The sequence below is a fragment of the Pantherophis guttatus genome, chromosome 3 (assembly GCF_059756535.1).
Source record: "Pantherophis guttatus breed Tessera chromosome 3, ASM5975653v1, whole genome shotgun sequence".
In the NCBI taxonomy this organism is placed as follows: Eukaryota; Metazoa; Chordata; class Lepidosauria; order Squamata; family Colubridae; genus Pantherophis; species Pantherophis guttatus.
This window is the reverse complement of record NC_142065.1, coordinates 2,945,652-2,963,924: the sequence shown is the minus strand read 5'-3', so window position 1 is coordinate 2,963,924 and position 18,273 is coordinate 2,945,652. Positions and strand designations below refer to the sequence as shown.

Genomic DNA, 18,273 nt, shown 5'->3' with positions numbered 1-18,273 from the left:
GATCAGGACGCGAAGGAGAGTGAACAAAGTTGTTCCCTGCAAATTGCTTCAGTCGGCGTTCCTCCTTAAAGAGGCTAAGGGAGTGGCCAATTAGCCCCAAGCCTTACTCTCGAGGAGACCTCCTCCTGAGGAGCCACTCCTGCCTTTTGGCAGCTTTTCGCGCCCGTGCATCGAGAAGAGGCTCCTCCTCTTCTTCCTCTTCACTTATGGGAGCTTCTGGAGGTTCTGAAGGCCCTGGCTGAATCCCCACCTCTGGCACCACATCTTCTCCAGCCTCCTCACTGTCCGACTCGAGCGCCAGCTGTGCAGGCTGCTGGCGCAGCACTACACCAGCCTCCTCACTGTCGGAATCAGCTACTAGCCGCACAGGCCGCGTACGGGCCACAACAACAACAGACAAAATCAGGAGGAAAACCATTGCAGCCGAAACGTGCTTTTTCAAGAGGCAACTGGACTTTCTTGCTTTTTTTTCTTTTGAAGACGTTTCGCTTCTCATCCAAGAAGCTTCTTCAGCTCTGACTGGATGGTGCCTTTCGTTGGGCCCTGAAAACTTATTTATTTCAACTAGCCGGGCTGGCTTGATCCCACAGTTTTGAGTTAATTTTAATTGATTTTAAATTGGGTTGTTTTAAATTACAGCCAAAAAATATTTAATCATTTTAAACTGCTTTTAAATTTTGTATGTTCTGTTTTTATTTCGGCTGTTCACTGCCCTGAGTCCTATTGGAGAAGGGCGGTATATAAATGGAAACAAATAAAATAAATAAAATAAATGGTGCGGGGGGGGTGGGGAATGGAAGTCTGCAAAGAGTATAAATCCTTCCATGCCCCACCATCCAGTCAGAGCTGAAGAAGCTTCAGAAACGAAACGTCTCCGAGGAAAAACCAGAAAGTCCAGTTGCCTCTTGGAAAAAAAAAAAAAAGCACTTTTTGGGGACATCCGTGACTGAGAATAGATGGCCGGGAATCTCCCTAGGCCTTGCAGCCTCTTATGAACGCTTCTCTCGGGCTCCCCATCCACTCAACCCGCAGCCCTGAGGCCAAGCTTGGATTCTCGCACATTTACAGTAAGGGATGCCTCTTTTCTCTTGGGCTACAAAAGCACTCGGACTATTTGCACCCGCCGCCAAATCTCTGAAAGTGACGTTTGACACGTCAGGAAGGACGTCTCTGACCTCTCCGGTCTGGCATTCTCGAAGGAGGCTCCTTTCCCTCCCGGCCCTGACACCTGCGTTTCCTGTGGCTCTTTCAACACTTGTACTGCAGAGAGGTCTTGGCTCCCGAGAACGGCTCCTGCCGGTTTTCCAAAGTGTCAGGCGATAAGCGAGCCCCAATCTGGACACGGAGTGCGAGTTCCATTATCAGCCGAGGTGGAGCCTTTCCTTTCCTAGTGGCTTCTGGTCTGGCTGCCAGAGAAATAAAGTGCATTGCAAACTTTTTGTCACACTTCAGGATAATAATAATAATAATAATAATAATAATAATAATAATAATAATAATAATAATAATAATAATAATTGGTGATGCACGGATTGAAGATAAGCAGCAAGAAAAAATCACAAAGTACCGCGACTTGCAAATTGAAGTTGAGCAACAGTGGAAAAAGAAATCGTGTGTTGTCCCGATTGTAATTGGAGCCCTTGGAGCAATGCCCAAAGGGCTACCCCGCTATTTAGAAATTCTAAATTTGCCGGACTTGAACATTTTGACTCTACAAAAAACCACCTTACTCGGAACAGCTTTCATCCTCCGACGATACCTTAACAGTTCCTAGGTCCTTGGTTAGGACTCGAGCTGCTGAGCTATTAACCAGCCTCAAAGGCTGTGAATCTCACTAAAGATTAACCAATAATAATAATAACAACAACAACAATAATTTTATTTCTATACCGCCCTTCTCCCAAAGGACTCAGGGCGGTATACAGCCTATTAAAAACACAAAACAACATCAGTTAAAATAGTTTAAAATTATTAAATAAATTCGGCTAAATTTTAAAACCCCAGAAATTTAAAAACCCAATTTAAAATTGTTATGTTGATAGCCCAGCCTGGCGGAACAACAGGCTGAGTGCGCAACGAAACACCCGGAGGTCGGAGATCTTACGTATTTCCGGGGGCAGTTCATTCCACAGGGCTGGGGCTCCCATAGAGAAGGCCCTCCCCCTGGGTGTCGCCAGCACAAGACATGGTACAGTAAGAACCTCTGGTCACAACCACAATTCGCTTCATAACTTTGGTCGCAACCCGATTTGGTTGTGACCTGAACCTAATTTTGGGAAATTTTGGCGCTTACAAAAAAAAATAATAATAATGGCGGAGAAGGAGAAATCGGCTGCGGGGGAAAAAAAATGTGAATTTTTTTGGTCAGAACCCGATTTGGTCATAGTCAGATGCATTTGTGACCAGAGGTTCTACTGTATAGGGTTGGACTAGAAGACCTCCAAGGTCCCTTCCAGCTCCGTTCTGAATTGAAAAGCACACTGCTTTGTTGAGTCGCTCCCATACATCTGACATGTCCCATCGCTGTGTTCTTTAAAAGGACATGCAGGCCTGGGAATCTTCAGTATCTCGGTTTAGGATGTAACCAAACCATGATTCTCTCTTCCCAGCTGCACTGGGATGAAATTAGAACACGGAACAGTGATGGCTAACCTTTTTACCGTCGTGTGTCAAAAGTGGGGGGAGTGCGGGGGGTTTGTGCGCGTGTGTGCCCACACCCATCATTCAATGCGCCCTGTCCCCCCGCACATGTGTGACCCCCCCCCGCGCGCTCCGTCCACTTTTGGCACGGTGGGCCCGATAGGCCCATTTTTCGCCCTCCCCAGGCTCCAGAGACTTTCTAGGAGCCTGGGGAGGGTGAAAACTGCCTTCCCCATCCCCCCGGAGGCCCTTTGGAGGCTGGAAACAGCCTGTTTCCTGATTTCTGGTGGGCCCGGAAGGGCTGAAAATCAGCTGGCCAGCGTGCACATGCACGCTGGAGCTAAGCTAGGGCAACACTCGCGTGCCCACAGATACGGCTCCGCGTGCCACCTGTGGCACCCGTGCCATAGGTTCACCATCACAGACATAGAACATCATAGGGTTTGGAAGGGACCTTGGAGACCCTATACCAGGGCTGAAATGCTCCGAGGTCTGCTACCGGTTCGATTCGCTACCGGTTTGCTGCACGCATGCATGTACGGTCCGTGCCAAATGCACATCCATGCGCTTTGCACGCATGTGCACCATAGGCGCTGCCGCGCAGCACTGAGAACAGCCTTATGAAGCCTTTTCTAAGGTAAGAACAGCGAGGGAGGGGAAACAGCTGTGCCGCGCAATTTAGATTCACTAGAAAGCAGGATTTCCTGCTTTCCTGTAAATCGCGCGGCACAGCTGATTGTCGGAAATACCAGTCTTTTATTACTAGCGGTTCGCCCGAACTGGTAGCATTTCACCCCTGCCCTATACCAGTGACGGTTAACCTTTTTGGTGACAAGTGCCCAAAGCACGCCCATGCAAATGCACACACAGGTGCCTGCACCCCCAAAATGCAATGCGAGTGCCCCCAGTGCATGCACCCAGGCCCCCCCTGTACATGGCCCCCCCCCAATGCCTCATTTTGGTTTCCAGGTTGGCGCAGGAGGCTTTCCAGGCCCAAAACAGGGCGTGGGGGGCATGAGGCCCCTCCGTGCCCTGTTTTGGGCCTGGAAAGCCTCCTGCACCCCCTGTGCATGCGCCCCGCATATGCACAGCAGAGACCCAAAGACCAGCTGGCTGTCAGGAGGCGCGTACACATGCATGGTGGAGCTGGGCTGGGGCAACAGCTGGTGTGCCCACAGAGAGGCCTCTGCAAGCCACTTGTGGCACACGTGCCATAGCTTCGCCATCACGGCCCTATCCCATTTCAGACAAATGGCTGCCCAATCTCTTCTTAAAAACCTCCAGTGATGAAGCACCCACAACTTCCGAAGGCAACTTCTGTTCCACTGATTAATTGTTCGCATTATCAGGAAATTCCTCCTTAGTTCCAGATTACAGACAGTTTGTTTAGTGATTAATTACAACTGCAAGTTGTAGTGAAAGTTAGAACCGCATTGAAAAAAATGTGACCTACGGGCCGTTTTTCATGCTTACAACTTGTTGTAGCATCTCCATGATCACAGGATCAAAATTCAGACGCTCGGCACTGACTCGTATTTATGACGGTGGCAGTGTCGTGGGGTCATGCGATCCCCCTTTTGCAACCTTCCGGGAAGCAGAATCAATGAGGATTCGCTTAACAACCGCGTTACCCCTTTTAAGAACTGCAGTGATTCGCTTAACAAATGTAGCAAGGAAAAGTCATAAAATGGAAGCCAAAATTCAGGTTGTCAAGTGAGAATTTTGTTCAGCAAATTTTGCCCCATTGTACGGCCTTTTCGTGCCACAGTTGTTCAGCGAATCACTGCCGTTCTTAAACTAGTCACCCGGTTGTTAAGTGAATCCGGTTTCCCTCTTGACATTGCTGGTCATAAACGTGAATCAGTTGTCAATCATCGGAAGTAAATCACGTGACCCTGGTGATGCTGCCACGGTCGTAAGCGTGAAAAAGGGGTCGTAAGTCCCTTTTTCCCCCCCAGTGCCCTTGTAACTTCGAACGGTCGCTAAGTGAAGGGTTGTAAGCCGAGGACTTCCTGTAATCAGCGGAAGGGCTTGCCTGCCGAAGCTTGTAAGGGCCCCATCCTAGCAGTGCTTCGAAAGCAGCCCCTGGCCCAAAGCCAGCGGCCAGCAGCCTGACTCACCAGGTGCGTTTCCTGCCTGCAGGTGCCCAAGTTCAAAGCCCACCCCCTGCCTCATTTTGACCAAATCAATCTGCCCGAGAAGAAAGTTAAGAGCGCCACGAAGCCGGAACCTTTCCAGCTAGCCATCGACGCCCGCGGAGCTGTCCGGCAGGAGATGTGGCAGCAGCAGGTAAGAGGGCAGTGGCGGGGTGTGTGTGTGTGTGTGTGTGTGCCGGGATCTGATTGGGCTTGAAGGACAACAAAAGCCTGTGGTACAGTAGACTAAAGCACTGTTAAGTAGCACCAGATGCCTGCAATTACTGCGAGTTCGAATCTCGCCAGGCTCAAGGTTGACTCAGCCTTCCATCCTTTCAAAGGTGGGTAAATTGAGGACCCGGTTTGTGGGGGCAATAAGTTGACTTTGTATAAATATACAAAAGTATGAAGGCTATTGCTTAACGCATTGTAAGCCGCCCTGAGTCTCCGGAGAAGGGCGGCATATAAATTAAAGCAAAAAAAAAAAAAGAAAAGAAAAAATCCAAAGCTCAATGCAGCCCCCTTTTCCTGGCTTTGGATGGTGGCTCCGAAGCGGCTCTCGGAACATGGGAACGTGAGCAATCAGGTTTTCCTCTCCCGAAAGAGTTTTCCAATTCTCTTTTCCTGCCGAAGAAAAAAATGCGAGCTGCCTGGTTTATTTTTCCTTAACAAGGGGAAGATGAGTACATAAGTAGGCCTGGGGTTTTTTGGTGGTCCCTGTGCTCATTTTCTTGCAGACATTTCGTTACCCGACTAGGTTACATCATCAGGGTTAGAGGGAGTGGGGTTTTCTCTTTGTTTATATACCCTGGCTTAGCCCACTCTTTTCTAGCACGGATGGTGTTCCCTAGTTGGGTCATGAAACGTCTACAAAGAAACCTTAGAGAGCACCAAGAGCCCCATAATCCTCCTCCTCCTCCTCCTCCTGAACCCTTCCTTAACCCTGAACCCTTCCTTCCTTCTCGCACTGACGACGTTCCCTAGTTGGGTCATGAAAGGCCTGCAAAGAAGACAACCAAGCTCAGAGAGCACCATCAACCTTGCAGTCTTCCTCCTCCTCCTCCTCCTCCTCCTCCTCCTCCTCCTCCTCCTCCTCCCTTCTAGCACTGATGATGTTCCCTAGTTGGGTCATGAAACGTCTCCAAAAAGACAACCAAAGACCCACAGTTGTCGTCGTCCTTTCTGCAAACTCCCCTTCTAGCACTGATGATGTTCCCTAGTTGGGTCATGAAAGGCCTGCAAAGAAGACAACCAAGCTCAGAGAGCACCATTGGCTTGGCAACTGTCTCGCTCGGCGGCCAAAATTTGGGGCTCCCTTGTGGTCATAAATCAAGGACTGCCTGAATTTTTCTTCCATTGGATGTCTCCTTTAAACCCTTTCCCCCCCCCCCCCCATCACTCTCCGCAGCTGAAGGAGGAGATGAGGCGCCAGAAAGAAGCCGCCGTCTTCAAAGCGCAGTCCAGCCAGGTGTTACACCAGGAACCTTTCCTTCCCAAGAAGGACAGCAAGCTGGTTTCAGGTGAGGCGTCTTCAGGTGTGGCCCACCTAATGCGTTTTTCGAGCTTAATGAATAGAATAGAATAGAATAGAATAGAATAGAATAGAATAGAATAGAATAGAATAGAATAGAATAGAATGCAGAATATAATATATAATGTGGAATGGAATGCAGAACAGAACAGAACAGAACAGAACAGAATAGAATAGAATAGAATTATTTATTGGCCAAGTGTGATTGGACACACAAGGAATTTGTCTTCGGTGCAGAAGCTCTGAGTGTACATAAAAAATACATTCATCAAGAATCATAAGATACAACACTTAATGATAGTCATAGGATACTAAATAACCAATCAAGTCATACTAGGAAACTAAATAAAACAATATAAATTGTAAAGATACAGGCAAGAAGGTTATAGTCAAAAGTGGGAGGAGATAGGAAAGAGGAAGAATGAGAAAAACAATAGTACTACAGTCTTAGTAAATAGTTTGACAGTGTGGTGGGAATTAGTTGTTTACAGAGGGATGGCATTTGGGGAACAACTGTCCTTGTGTCTAGTTGTTCTGGTGTGCAGTGCCTTATAGTGTCATTTCGAGGGTAGAAGTTGAAACCATTTATGTCCAGGATGTTTTTATTATGTTTTATTTTTATTGAGTTATAAAATATTGTAAAATACAAAAGTAAATAGGAAAAGGGTGGGGAGGAAAAGGAGGAAGAAGTGAGGGAGGATAAAAAGAAAAAGAAAAAAGAAACCTTGACTTCTGACTCTGTTGCGGTAAACTAAGGCATTACCATCAAATCACAACTTTTTGCTTTTTCATAATAATATGAACAAGCTATTTCTGTAAAGATCTATCAATCTACTCAGTAAAACCCAAAATCAAACTTTCATTCTTTTCCACTTCAAGCACTAAGTGGAAACAAAAGTACTTTTATATCCTTTTCTTTAATCAAAGGAGTCCATTTTGCCATTTCAGCCGACTCCATCAGCTTCTGCAGCCATTCGTCCATGGTAGGAATCGAAGTCTGCTGTCAACATATAAAATAACCAAGTTCCAAATTTTTTTCTCCAGTTCTTTTTTCATCGAGCCCAAAAGGAAAAGTTCTGGTTTCATTTTTATTTCCATTTTCAAAATTTTCTGTGTTAAAATATGAATCGTACTCCAAATTGGAGTACTGGCCTGGACTACTCGCCTGGACCACTGTAATGCTCTCTACATGGGGCTCCCCTTGAGGTGCACCCGGAGGCTCCAACTCCAGGTGCACCCCATAATCACCCGCGCTCCATGCAGCTGCGCAGGTGATTATGGGAGCAACATGGCGCTCTCACGTAACACCTGTCCTGCGCAAGCTGCACTGGCTCCCAGTGGTCTTCCAGGTGCGCTTCAAGGTGTTGGTTCTCACCTTTAAAGCGCTCCATGACTTAGGGCCAGGGTATTTATGAGACTGCCTTCTGCTACCGATAACCTCCCACCGGCCAATACACTCGCACAGAGTGGGCCTCCTCAGGATGCCATCGGTCAAGCAATGTCGGCTGGCGGCCCCCAGGGGGAGGACCTTCTCTGTGGGGGCACCCGCCCTGTGGAATGAGCTACCTCCTGAAATATGACTGATCCCGGACCTCCGCACTTTCCGCAAGTCCCTGAAGACTTATTTATTCCAACAAGCCGGCCTAGCCTAAATGGTTTTAATGGGGATTTTTAATCTTTTAATTTTATTGGGTTTTTTGGGTTTTAAATTGGGAATTTTTTGATTTTGTAGATTTGGGATTTTAAATTGGTAATGCCGCTGACTTAATCTAATTTAGTTTTTTCTTAACTTTTGTATTACATGTGTTTTAATTTCTGGCTCTCCACCGCCCTGAGTCCCCCTGGGGAGAAGGGCGGTATATAAGTTTAATTAAAATAAATAAATAAACAAACAAACAAACAAACAAACAAACTTGCATGTCCACCATAGACGATAAAAGTTCCTTCTTTACTTTTACACTTCCAACATTTAGTTGACCTACCTTTATACATCTTAGATAAACTTATTTGGTGTTAAATACCGACCTGAAGGTTTTGAAGAAGAGACCGGACAGCCATTTGTCCGGAATGATATAGGTAGTCCCCGACTTACGTCGTTTACTGATGGCGTCTCAAGTTCGTGCGTTCACTGTTTTGCAACTTTCCCAGGCGGCTTATGACTTATGACTTCATATTTATGACCGTCGCTGTGTTCCAAGGTCACGTGATTCCCTGTTTGCGCCCTGCCGAATAAGCCAAGTCAAGGGGCAAGCCAGATTCCACTTAACAACCAGGTGGCTGGCTTATCAACTGCAGTGATTCACTTAACAACGGAGGCAAGAGAGGTCGTAAAATGGGGCAAAACTCAAATGCCTCACTTAACAACAGAAATTGGGGGCTCAATTGTGATCGTGAGTTGTATTTACGGCAGTTATAATGTCCTGAGTTCATGTGATCACCGTTTGCGACCTTCCCACTGGCTTCTGACAAGCATGGCTGCCTGGGGAATTCTGGGAATTGAAGTCCCACAGGTCTTAAAGGCTGAGAAACATTGCACAAGGCAGTGGTTGTGTGCCACTCAGGTAGTCCTCGACTTACAACAGTTCATTTAGTGACCATTCAAATTTACAACGGCTCTAAAAAAAAGTGACATGGCAATTTTTCCCACTTATGACCGTTGCAACATCCCCACAGTCACATGATTAAAATTTAGATCTTTGGCAACTGATTCACATTTATGACGGTTGCAGCGTCCCGGGGTCAGGTGATTCCCCCTTTTGCGACCTTTCTGCAAGCCAAGTCGATGGGGAAGCCCGATTCGCTTAACGACCCTGTGACTAACTTAACCATGGCAGTGATTCACTTAACAACGTCGGTAAGAAAGGGTTGTAAAAGGGGGCCCAATTCACTCCGCAAATGTTTGGCTCAGCAACAGAAATTTGGGGCTCCATTGTGGTTGTAAGTCGAGGACTGCCTGTAAGCTTAGAGCTGTGGGCCACGGCCCACTACCAGGCTGTGACCAATTGGCCACTGGGCCGCATCACTAGCTGGCCAGTGTGTGCGCATATATGCATCTGTACACCCCACACTCGTGCAATTGTCTCCACAAGTGCCACGCAGGTGCTACCCTTGCCCCCCCCTCCCCCATTTGCATCCCCTTCTCCCTTCCTCCGGGCTGCCAACCCAGAAAGTTTGGGGAACTCTGGCTTAGAGGGCCGTTTCCATCTTGACCGGGGTGTCAAGGGTTCCAAGTAATAACATCCATTTCAAAGAGTCAGGTTCCTCAAAGAGCAATTTATTAGGATATATCCTATATTGGCACAAAGCTGGTGAAAACCGACTCTGAAAGTTCCCACGGTTTTCACCTTATTAAAAGTGGAAGTTTGTGACTTTTTCCCAAACCATTCAGTCACACGGTCCAATCAGCATACAGTCTGGTTGCTAAGTGACCTCGTTCTCTTCCTCCTGAACACCTGTGTTGTAGCCCGTACACAGGCTGTGCGGCTGGTGGCTGATTCGGACAGTGAGGAGGCTGGTGCGGTGCTGCGCCAGCAGCCTGTGCAGCTGGCACTCAAGTCGGACAGTGAGGAGGCTGGAGGAAATGTGGTGCCAGAGGCGGGGATTCAGCCAAGGCCTTCAGAACCTCCAGAAGCTTCCATGGGTGAAGAGGACGAAGAGGAGGAGCCTCTTCTCGATGCACGGGCACGCAGAGCTGCCAAAAGGCAGGAGTGGCTCCTCAGGAGGAGGTCTCCTCGAGAGTAAGGCTTGGGGCTAATTGGCCACTCCCTTAGCCTATTTAAGGAGGAACACCGACTGAAGCAATTTGCAGGGAACAACTTCGTTCACTCTCCTTCGTGCCTTGCTCTTAGTTCTCTGCAAATTGCTTCTGGGCTTTCTGCCAACCATAGTAAGATTAAGATTATTTATTCTTTGGATTCTTGCAGGCTGTTAAGAAAGTGAATTAACAGCCTTTGTAAAAAAAAAAAAAAACCCTGATTTTATTTTAGTAAACTAAGGTTTGTACAGACTTTGTGTGTGCTGCGTTCTTTGGGGTCTGTAGCTGGGGCAGAACAACCTGCCGGAATGTCCTTGGTTCCCAAGGGAAAGCACTCTTTACTTTGGCTACAGCACCCCACCTATCTCTACTGCCCCCCCCTCCCTATCCCCAACTCTGGTGTGTGTCAGCACTGAAGCAGAGAAAGAAAAAGTGGCTTCAGTTTAGCCAGCTTCAGCGTTCTCCTTTTTGGTTCTGCAGCGCCCGATCACTTTGAGCTGGCCACCGAGCGACGGGCCAGGGAACGTCAGGAGTTCGAGAAGAGGCTAGCCGAGCTGGAGGCGGAGAAGGCTCGGCTGCAGGAGGCCACCCGGCGGGTGGAGGAGGAACGGGCAAAGGAAGAGATGGCCAAGCTTCGCGAAGATCTGGTAAGGGCCCCCTCTGCTTTGGAAGGGAAGGACGACGGGACCCTTTCACTCCCAAATCTTCGGTTTTGCCCCTTGGAGGCAGCGCTCACCATCCTGTTTTTGGCTGACCAACTCCAAATAGAAAGGGGATTTATTTCCCACCATTTGCCCAATTACGAAGAGTCCTCGACTTACAACGGTTTGTTTAGTGACCAAAGCACTGAAAAAAGGGACTTGGGACCGTTTTGCATACTTACAAATGATGCACCATGTTAAGGTTATTGTTGTTGTGTTACCAACCAGCAGAGTAGATTGCACAGTGAAACGTTGCTGAGAGCAATGAATAAGAGATATGCAAACTGGTTTATCAAAAGCTTACTTTATAGTAGAAAAACAGTTTCATAGTCTTTAAACAAATTCCAAATCTTTGCCAGTAAATCAGTCCAGTAGTTACAGAATCTTCTTACCCAACAAACAGTAGTTGGTTAGAATAATAAACTCACTCTGGTTCACAAACCACGATGGTTGCAGATCCATCCAATGATAATTAGCAGATAGCACCTCCTCTCAATGATAGCTTATCATCACAGCTTCATCATCAACAGCAGCATCATAGCAGCAACCTCTCAACAGCAGATCATAGCAGCAACCTGAACACGTTGCAGTACTTTGCTTAAATATTCTCACAACCAGTAATTATGTAATTACAGCATGACTCAGCATTAAAGCCACATAACACATATACAGATAAAGTAACAGTACACTTATATTGCCTGGACAACATAGTTAGGCTCAAACCATATCCTAACACACCATTCACATGATCCTCAATCAAAATTCAGATGCTCGGCAAGTGGCTCGTACAATATTTATGGCGGTCGCAGCGTCCCGGGGTCACATGATTCCCTTTCGCGACCTGAGAAGCAAAAGTCAATGGGGGGAAGCTGGATTCACTTAACGACCATCTTATTAACTTAACAGCTGCGGCAGGAAAGGTCGTAAAATGAGGGAAAAACTCACTGAACAATTTGTCTCGCTTAGCAACAGAAATGTTGGTTCCCCCGGTTGTTAAGCGAATCTGGCCTCCCCACTGACTTTTGCTCATCAGAAGGTCGCAAATGGGGATCCACGTGACCCTGGGATGCTGCAGTGGTCATAAGTATGAACCAATTTCCCAGCATCTGAATTTTGATCACCTGGTCATGGAGATGCTGCAAAGGTTGTAACCTTGAAAAGAGTTGATAGTACAGTGGCCTAAGCACCCTGTTATTAACACAGCTGCCTGCAATTACTGCAGGTTCGAATCTTACCAGGCTCAAGGTTGACTCAGCCTTCCATCCTTTCTAAGGTAGGTAAATTGAGGACCCAGTTTGTGGGGGCAATAAGCTGACTTTGTATAAATATACAAAAGGATGAAGGCTATTGCTTAGCGCATTGTAAGCCGCCCTGAGTCTCCGGAGAAGGGCGGCATATAAATCAAATTTAAAAAAAAAATAATGGTCATCAGTCACTTTTTTCAGTGCTGTCGTAACTTGGAACGGTCACTAAATGAATTGTTGGAAGTCAAGGACTACCTGTATTTGCATGGATACAGCATTAATTAATGGCAGGGGTCCATAACCCCCAGGTTCTGGACCAGTACCGGGCTGTGACCTCCAGGCTGCGCAAGCAACAGGCCAGTGACTGATGCGTCATCTGTGCGTGCGCAGAATCTCGATTGCGCACAAGCCCATTCTCCCTTATCCTGCCCCTGGTCTGTGGAAGACCATTTTTCTTCCGAAACTGGTCCCTGGTGCCCGAAATGTCGGGGACCGCTGATTTATAGCATGCTAGCTGGAGAATTCTGGGAATTGAAGTCCACCCGTCTTAAATTGGCCAAGGCTGAGAAACACTGCTTTGAACTTGTGTGTCAAGGTTCCAAGTAATACATCGAGGCAGGCAAATTCCTCAAAGAACATTTTATTGGGACCTATCAAATTAGCATACTCCTGGTGAAAAATCGGCTCTAGGTTCCCACCGGTTTTACACCCAATTAAAAGTAAAACCTTTTCACTCCCTCCCCTCCCCCCCCCAGAGTCTCCAGTCATGTGGTCCAATCAGCATATTCATTTTTAATGTGTGCCAGTGTGCTCACAGTAAAAAAAAATGACAATAAAGGTTGTCTTGTTTTTGTCTTTGTCTTGTCCTTCTCCTTCTCCTTGGTCTGTGTCTTGGTCTTTATTCTTGTTTTGACTTGGTCTTTGTCTTGTCCTTGTCCTTGGACTTGTCTTTGTTTTTATCTTTGTCTTTATTCTTGTTTTGACTTGGTCTTGTCCTTGGTTTTGGTCTTGGTCTTTATTCTTGTTTTGGCTTTGTCCTTGTCCTTCGTCTTGGTCTTTGTCTTGGTCTTTATTCTTGTTTTGACTTGGTCTTTGTCTTGTCCTTGTCCTTGTCCTTCGTCTTGGTCTTTGTCTTGGTCTTTATTCTTGTTTTGACTTGGTCTTTGTCTTGTCCTTGTCCTTCTCCTTGGTCTGTGTCTTGGTCTTTATTCTTGTTTTGACTTGGTCTTTGTCACTGCGTTTTTTATTTCCCAGCTGAGCTTCGTTATTTTTGGACTAATAGACTTACTGTAGTTTGCCAAGTTCCTTATCAGTAAGCTACTACGCATGTCCATCCACCCACATTCCTTCACACTCTCTTTCCTTTGTTCTTTTTCCAGAAAGGTCCGGCTGAGAGATAGCCGGCCCGAATTACTTTCAAAAATGTAGTAATTACTTTTCTTAGTTAGTGAGGTGTTTTATTTTCTTTATAACAAATAAATGAGTTTTATTAGAAACTTTTCCTCGCGTTTCTTTTCAGAATATTGCAACTTGGAATAAGCCACGATCCATCTCCTCTAAACCAGGGTAATTAGTTCCAGAGCCAAACATGGGATTAATAAATGCCCTGACATCTGGTAGCAGAGGATGGTTTCGTCTTGGTCTTTGTCTTGGTTTTTATTCTTGTTTTGACTTGGTCTTTGTCTTGGACTTGGACTTGGTCTTGGTCTTGGTCTTTATTCTTGTTTTGTCTTTGTTCTTGTCTTGTTTTCATTTTTGCCTTTATCCTTATCCTTGTCCTTGTCTTTATATTTGTTTTGTCTTTGTTCTTGTCTGGTCTTTGTCTTCAGCAAGCCTCTCTTTCCGGAGCAGGCAAAGCTGCCCTTTTGTGACATCACACTCACCCCAGTTTCCCTTCTTTTTCCTTCTCTCCCAGGTGCACAAGGCCAACCCCATCCGCAAATACGCCAGCGTGGAAATCAAAGCCAGCGACCACCCGCTGACCGTGCCACGGTCTCCCAATTTCTCCGACAGGTTTCAGCGTTGAGTCCCGATGCCCGCCCGATTGCAACAGCCACGGGGGGGGGGGGGGGGGGAAGGTTGGCTTCCTCCTCGACTTTGAAATTTTATCTCGCTTCGTTCACACATCGAAATGTTTTTTTCAGCCTGTGACTCAGGGGCCTCGAGACTCGTCCACCGCCCCCCCCCTTAGTTCTCCCCTCCAAAAAGGCACCCCAGTTTTATCATTTTATCATACTTTTGGATGAGCCTTTGTATTTATCTGCATTAAATAAAAAAAAATATATAGATGAGGGAAATGAGACACTGGAAAAGGTTTCTTTCGGCCATTGTGGGGGCTGTTATATCCTTCTGTCCTCCTGGGAGGACATACCCCATGCCTCCCCCCCCTCCACCTACCGTCTCTTGGCTGTGGATTACCACGTCAAGGATTGTTTTGTGAGTCCTGGAAGTGTGTGTGTGTGTGTGTGTGTGTGTGCATTGCTGATTAGGGGCTGTGTTTTAAATAACCCTCTGTAGCACAGATAGTCCTCGACTTAACGACAGCTCACTTAGTGGCCATTCAAAATCACAACATCACTGAAAACAGTGATTTGGCAACTGGCTCGTATTTATGACAGCTGCTGTGTTCCCGGGGGTCATGTGATTCCCCTTTTGCGACCTTCTGTCCGGCAAAGTCAAGGGACAAACGACATTCGCTTAACAACTGTATCAACTGCAGGGATCGACTTAACCACGGGGGGCAGGAAAGGTCGTAAAACGGGGCAAAACTGGCTTGAGAAATTTCTCGCTTAGCAACATAAAGGCTGGGCTCGGTTGTTGGTCGTAAGTCAAGGACTGTCTGTATTGTGAAGTTGGTACAGGTTCCGACTACAGTATGTTCTTTGTGTCTCTCTCTTTGGAGGGTGGGGAATGAGCTTGAGGGAGCGGAAATGATTCTAGAAGCCTCATTTTGGGGGTCGAAGGGGGGGGATCTGTAGCAGAGCTCTGCCTGTGCCGGTTGGGACAAACTTTTAATTCCTTACCCAAAGAATAAACTCTTCGCAGTTGAACTGTAGGCTCCTTGGTGCTCTCTGAGCTTGGTGGTTTTCTTGCAGACATTTCATGACCCATCTAGGGAACGTCATCAGTGCTAGAAAATAGGTCTGTGGAGAATAGGATGAGGAAGTCCTATGGTGGCGCAGTGGACTAACTGCTGTTAAAGTAGCACTTAAGTTACCAGCTGCCTGCAATTACTGCAGGGTTCGAATCTCGCCAGGCTCAAGGTTGACTCAGCCTTCCATCCTTTCTAAGATAGGTAAAATGAGGACCTAGTTTGTGGGGGCAATAAGCTGACTTTGTATAAATATACAAAAGGATGAAGGCTATTGCTTAGCGCATCGTAAGCCGCCCTGAGTCTCCGGAGAAGGGCGGCATATAAATCGAACCAATCAATCAATCAATCAATAAATAAATAAAGAAGAGAAAAGGGAGGAAGAGTACTATGAGGTCCTTGGTGCTCTCTAAGCTTGGCTGTTTTCTTGCAGACGTTTTATGACCCAACTAGGTAGCATCATCAGTGCTAGAAGGGAGTGGGGATTGTGGAGTGTAGGAGGAGGGAGAGAGGAGGAGGAGGACTGTGGGGTCTTTGGTGCTCTTTGAGCTTGCAGGCGTTTAATAACCCAATTAGGGAACATCATCAGTGCTAGAAGGGAGTGGAGTTTGAGGAGGAGGAGGAGGAAGGCAGGAGAGTAAAGGGAGGAAGAGGAGGAGGAAGAGGAGAACTGTGGGGTCCTTAGTGCTCTCTGAGCTTGCTTGCAGATGTTCCCAACTAGGGAACATCATCAGTACTAGAAGGAAGGAAGGGGGGAGGAGGAGGAGGGAAGAGGAGGAAGAAGAGAAGAACTGTGGGGTCCTTGGTACTCTCTTTTTTTTTTTTTAATTTGATTTATATGCCGCCCTTCTCCAGAGACTCAGGGCGGCTTACAATGCGTTAAGCAACAGCCTTCATCCTTTTGTATATTTATACAAAGTCAGCTTATTGCCCCCACAATCCGGGTCCTCATTTTACCTACCTTAGAAAGGATGGAAGGCTGAGTCAACCTTGAGCCTTGGCGAGATTCGAACCTGCAGTAATTGCAGGCAGCTGGTGTTAATAACAGGGTGCTTTAAACCACTGTACTACCAACTACTCTCTGAGCTTATTTGTTTTCTTGGGGACGTTTCATGACCCATCTAGGGAACGTCATCAGTGCTAGAAGGAAGCGGAGTCCAGAGAAGAGGAGGGAGGAAGAATACTGTGCTTTGTGATTTTCTTGCAAAACCTTTCGTGACCCATCTAGGGCACATCATCAGTGTTAAAAGGGAGTGGGGTTTGTGGAGTGGAAGAGGAGGAGGAGGAGAGGCAGGAGGAAGAATAGTGTGGGGTCCTTGGTGAACTCTGAGCTCGGCGGTTTTCTTGTAGACATTTCGTGACCCAACTAGGGAACTGTCACCCCTGGAGCCATTTCCCCCCTTGGCACTTCAGGGGCTGCCACAGCGAAGGAAGTCGAGCTGTGGGAACTGGGGGGGGGAGGAAGGAAAGGATAACGGGGGGATTGCAGCCATAATAAAATTCTTCCTCCTGAGAACCAAGAGTTTTCCCACCAGGTGCAAGGAGGTGGTGGTGGGGGTCTGAGACCGAGTGACCCATGGACTCTGTGACCCGATGGGACCATGGGATGGACTGCCTGGGCAGGTGAGGGAAAACCTTACTTAGGGCAAAATCGGAGGGGAGCGCTCAGAGTCGGCTTTCCCCAGATGTGCCAATATGACCTGCCTAATAAATCTATTCTTTGAGGAGCTTGCCTGCCTTGGAGTTTTGATTCTGTTGGCCTTGTTACTTCCAACCCTGACATGAAGGTCATCAATACTAGAAGGAAAGGGGGTTGCAGATAGGAGGAGGAGGAGGAGGACTTTAGGGTCCTTGGTGCCCTCTGAGTTTGTTTTGTTTCCTTGCAGACATTTCGTGACCCAACTAGGGAACGTCATCAGTGCTAGAAGGAAGTATAGTTGGAGAAGGAAGACTATGGGGTCCTTGGTGATTTTCTTGCAGACGTTTCGGGACCCACCTAGGTAACATCATCAGTGCAAACTCCCCTCCCTCCTAGCACTGATGGCGTTTCCTCCGTCGGCCCATGAAACGTCTGCAAGAAACCAGCCGAGCTCAGAGACCCCCGAGGACCCCACAGTTCCAAAGCCGAACTACAAGGGGCCTCGGGAAAGCCGAGCAAAGTTGGATCTGTGCATAATGGGGGGGTGGATGGGAGGCCCCTTATCATCATCTCCCCCAGGGTTTCTCAACCTTGCCAGCTTTAAGATTCTATGGCCGTGATGGCGAAACGGCACGCATGCCACAGGTGGCACACGGAGCCATATCGGTGGGCACACGAGCGCATGTACGCGCCGGCCAGCTGATTTTTGGGCCTTCCGGGCCCACTGGAAGTCAGGAAACAGGCTATTTTCGGCCTCCGGTGGGATGGGGAAGGCTGTTTTCGCCCTCCTCAGGCTCCTAGAAAGGCTCTGGAGCCTGGGGAGGGCCAAAACAGGCCTTCCGGTCCCGCTGGAAGTTGGCAAATGGGCTGTTTCCAGACTCCGGAGGGCCTTCGAGGGGATGGGGAAGGCTGTTTTAGCCCTCCCCAGGCTCCAAGAAACTCTGGAGCCTGGGGAGGGCGAAAAATGGGCCCACTGTGCCATCACATGCCAAAAGTGGGCGGAGTGCCAGGGTGTTGCATGAGCATACGTGGGGAGACGGGGTGCACTGAATTATGGGTGTGGGCATGCGTGGGCGTGACCCCCCCCCCATGCTCCCTCCGCTTTTGGCACACTGGCGAAAAGGTTAGCCATCACTGTTGTGCCCACGTGACACCCCTCCTGCGCGAGCTGCACTGGCTCCCGGTGGTCTTCCGGGTGCGATTCAAGGTGTTGGTCACCACCTTTAAAGCACTCCATGGCACAGGACCCGGGTACCTTCGAGACCGACTTCTGCCACCAACAGCCTCCCACCGGCCACAGAGAGGGTCTCCTCCGGGTGCCATCGGCCAAGTTATGTCGGCTGGCGACCCCCAGGGGGAGGGCCTTCTCTGTGGGAGCCCCTGCCCTTTGGAACGAACTGCCCCCGGAGATACGTAAGATCTCCGACCTCCGGGTATTTCGCTGTGCCCTCAAAACCTTGTTCCGCCAGGCTGGGCTATCAAGGTAAAGATTTTAATTGGGTTTTAAATACGGGATTTTGAATTTGGGGGTTTTATAA

General features: G+C 47.9%; 1 protein-coding gene across 4 annotated transcripts in view; it reads left to right on the top strand.

The window, feature by feature from the left end:
• TPX2 (TPX2 microtubule nucleation factor) overlaps window positions 1-14,302 on the top strand; it is a 56,131-nt gene extending 41,829 nt beyond the window's left edge. For all 4 annotated transcript variants that reach the window (XM_087888956.1, XM_087888958.1, XM_060692704.2 and 1 more), the window contains 4 exons: window positions 4,783-4,929; window positions 6,184-6,295; window positions 10,541-10,707; window positions 13,921-14,302. In XM_087888956.1, coding sequence (XP_087745082.1) covers window positions 4,783-4,929; window positions 6,184-6,295; window positions 10,541-10,707; window positions 13,921-14,031 — 537 coding nt within the window. In that variant the 3' untranslated portion in view covers window positions 14,032-14,302. The remainder of the gene's footprint in view (window positions 1-4,782; window positions 4,930-6,183; window positions 6,296-10,540; window positions 10,708-13,920) is intronic.
• Window positions 14,303-18,273: the final 3,971 nt, after the last annotated feature.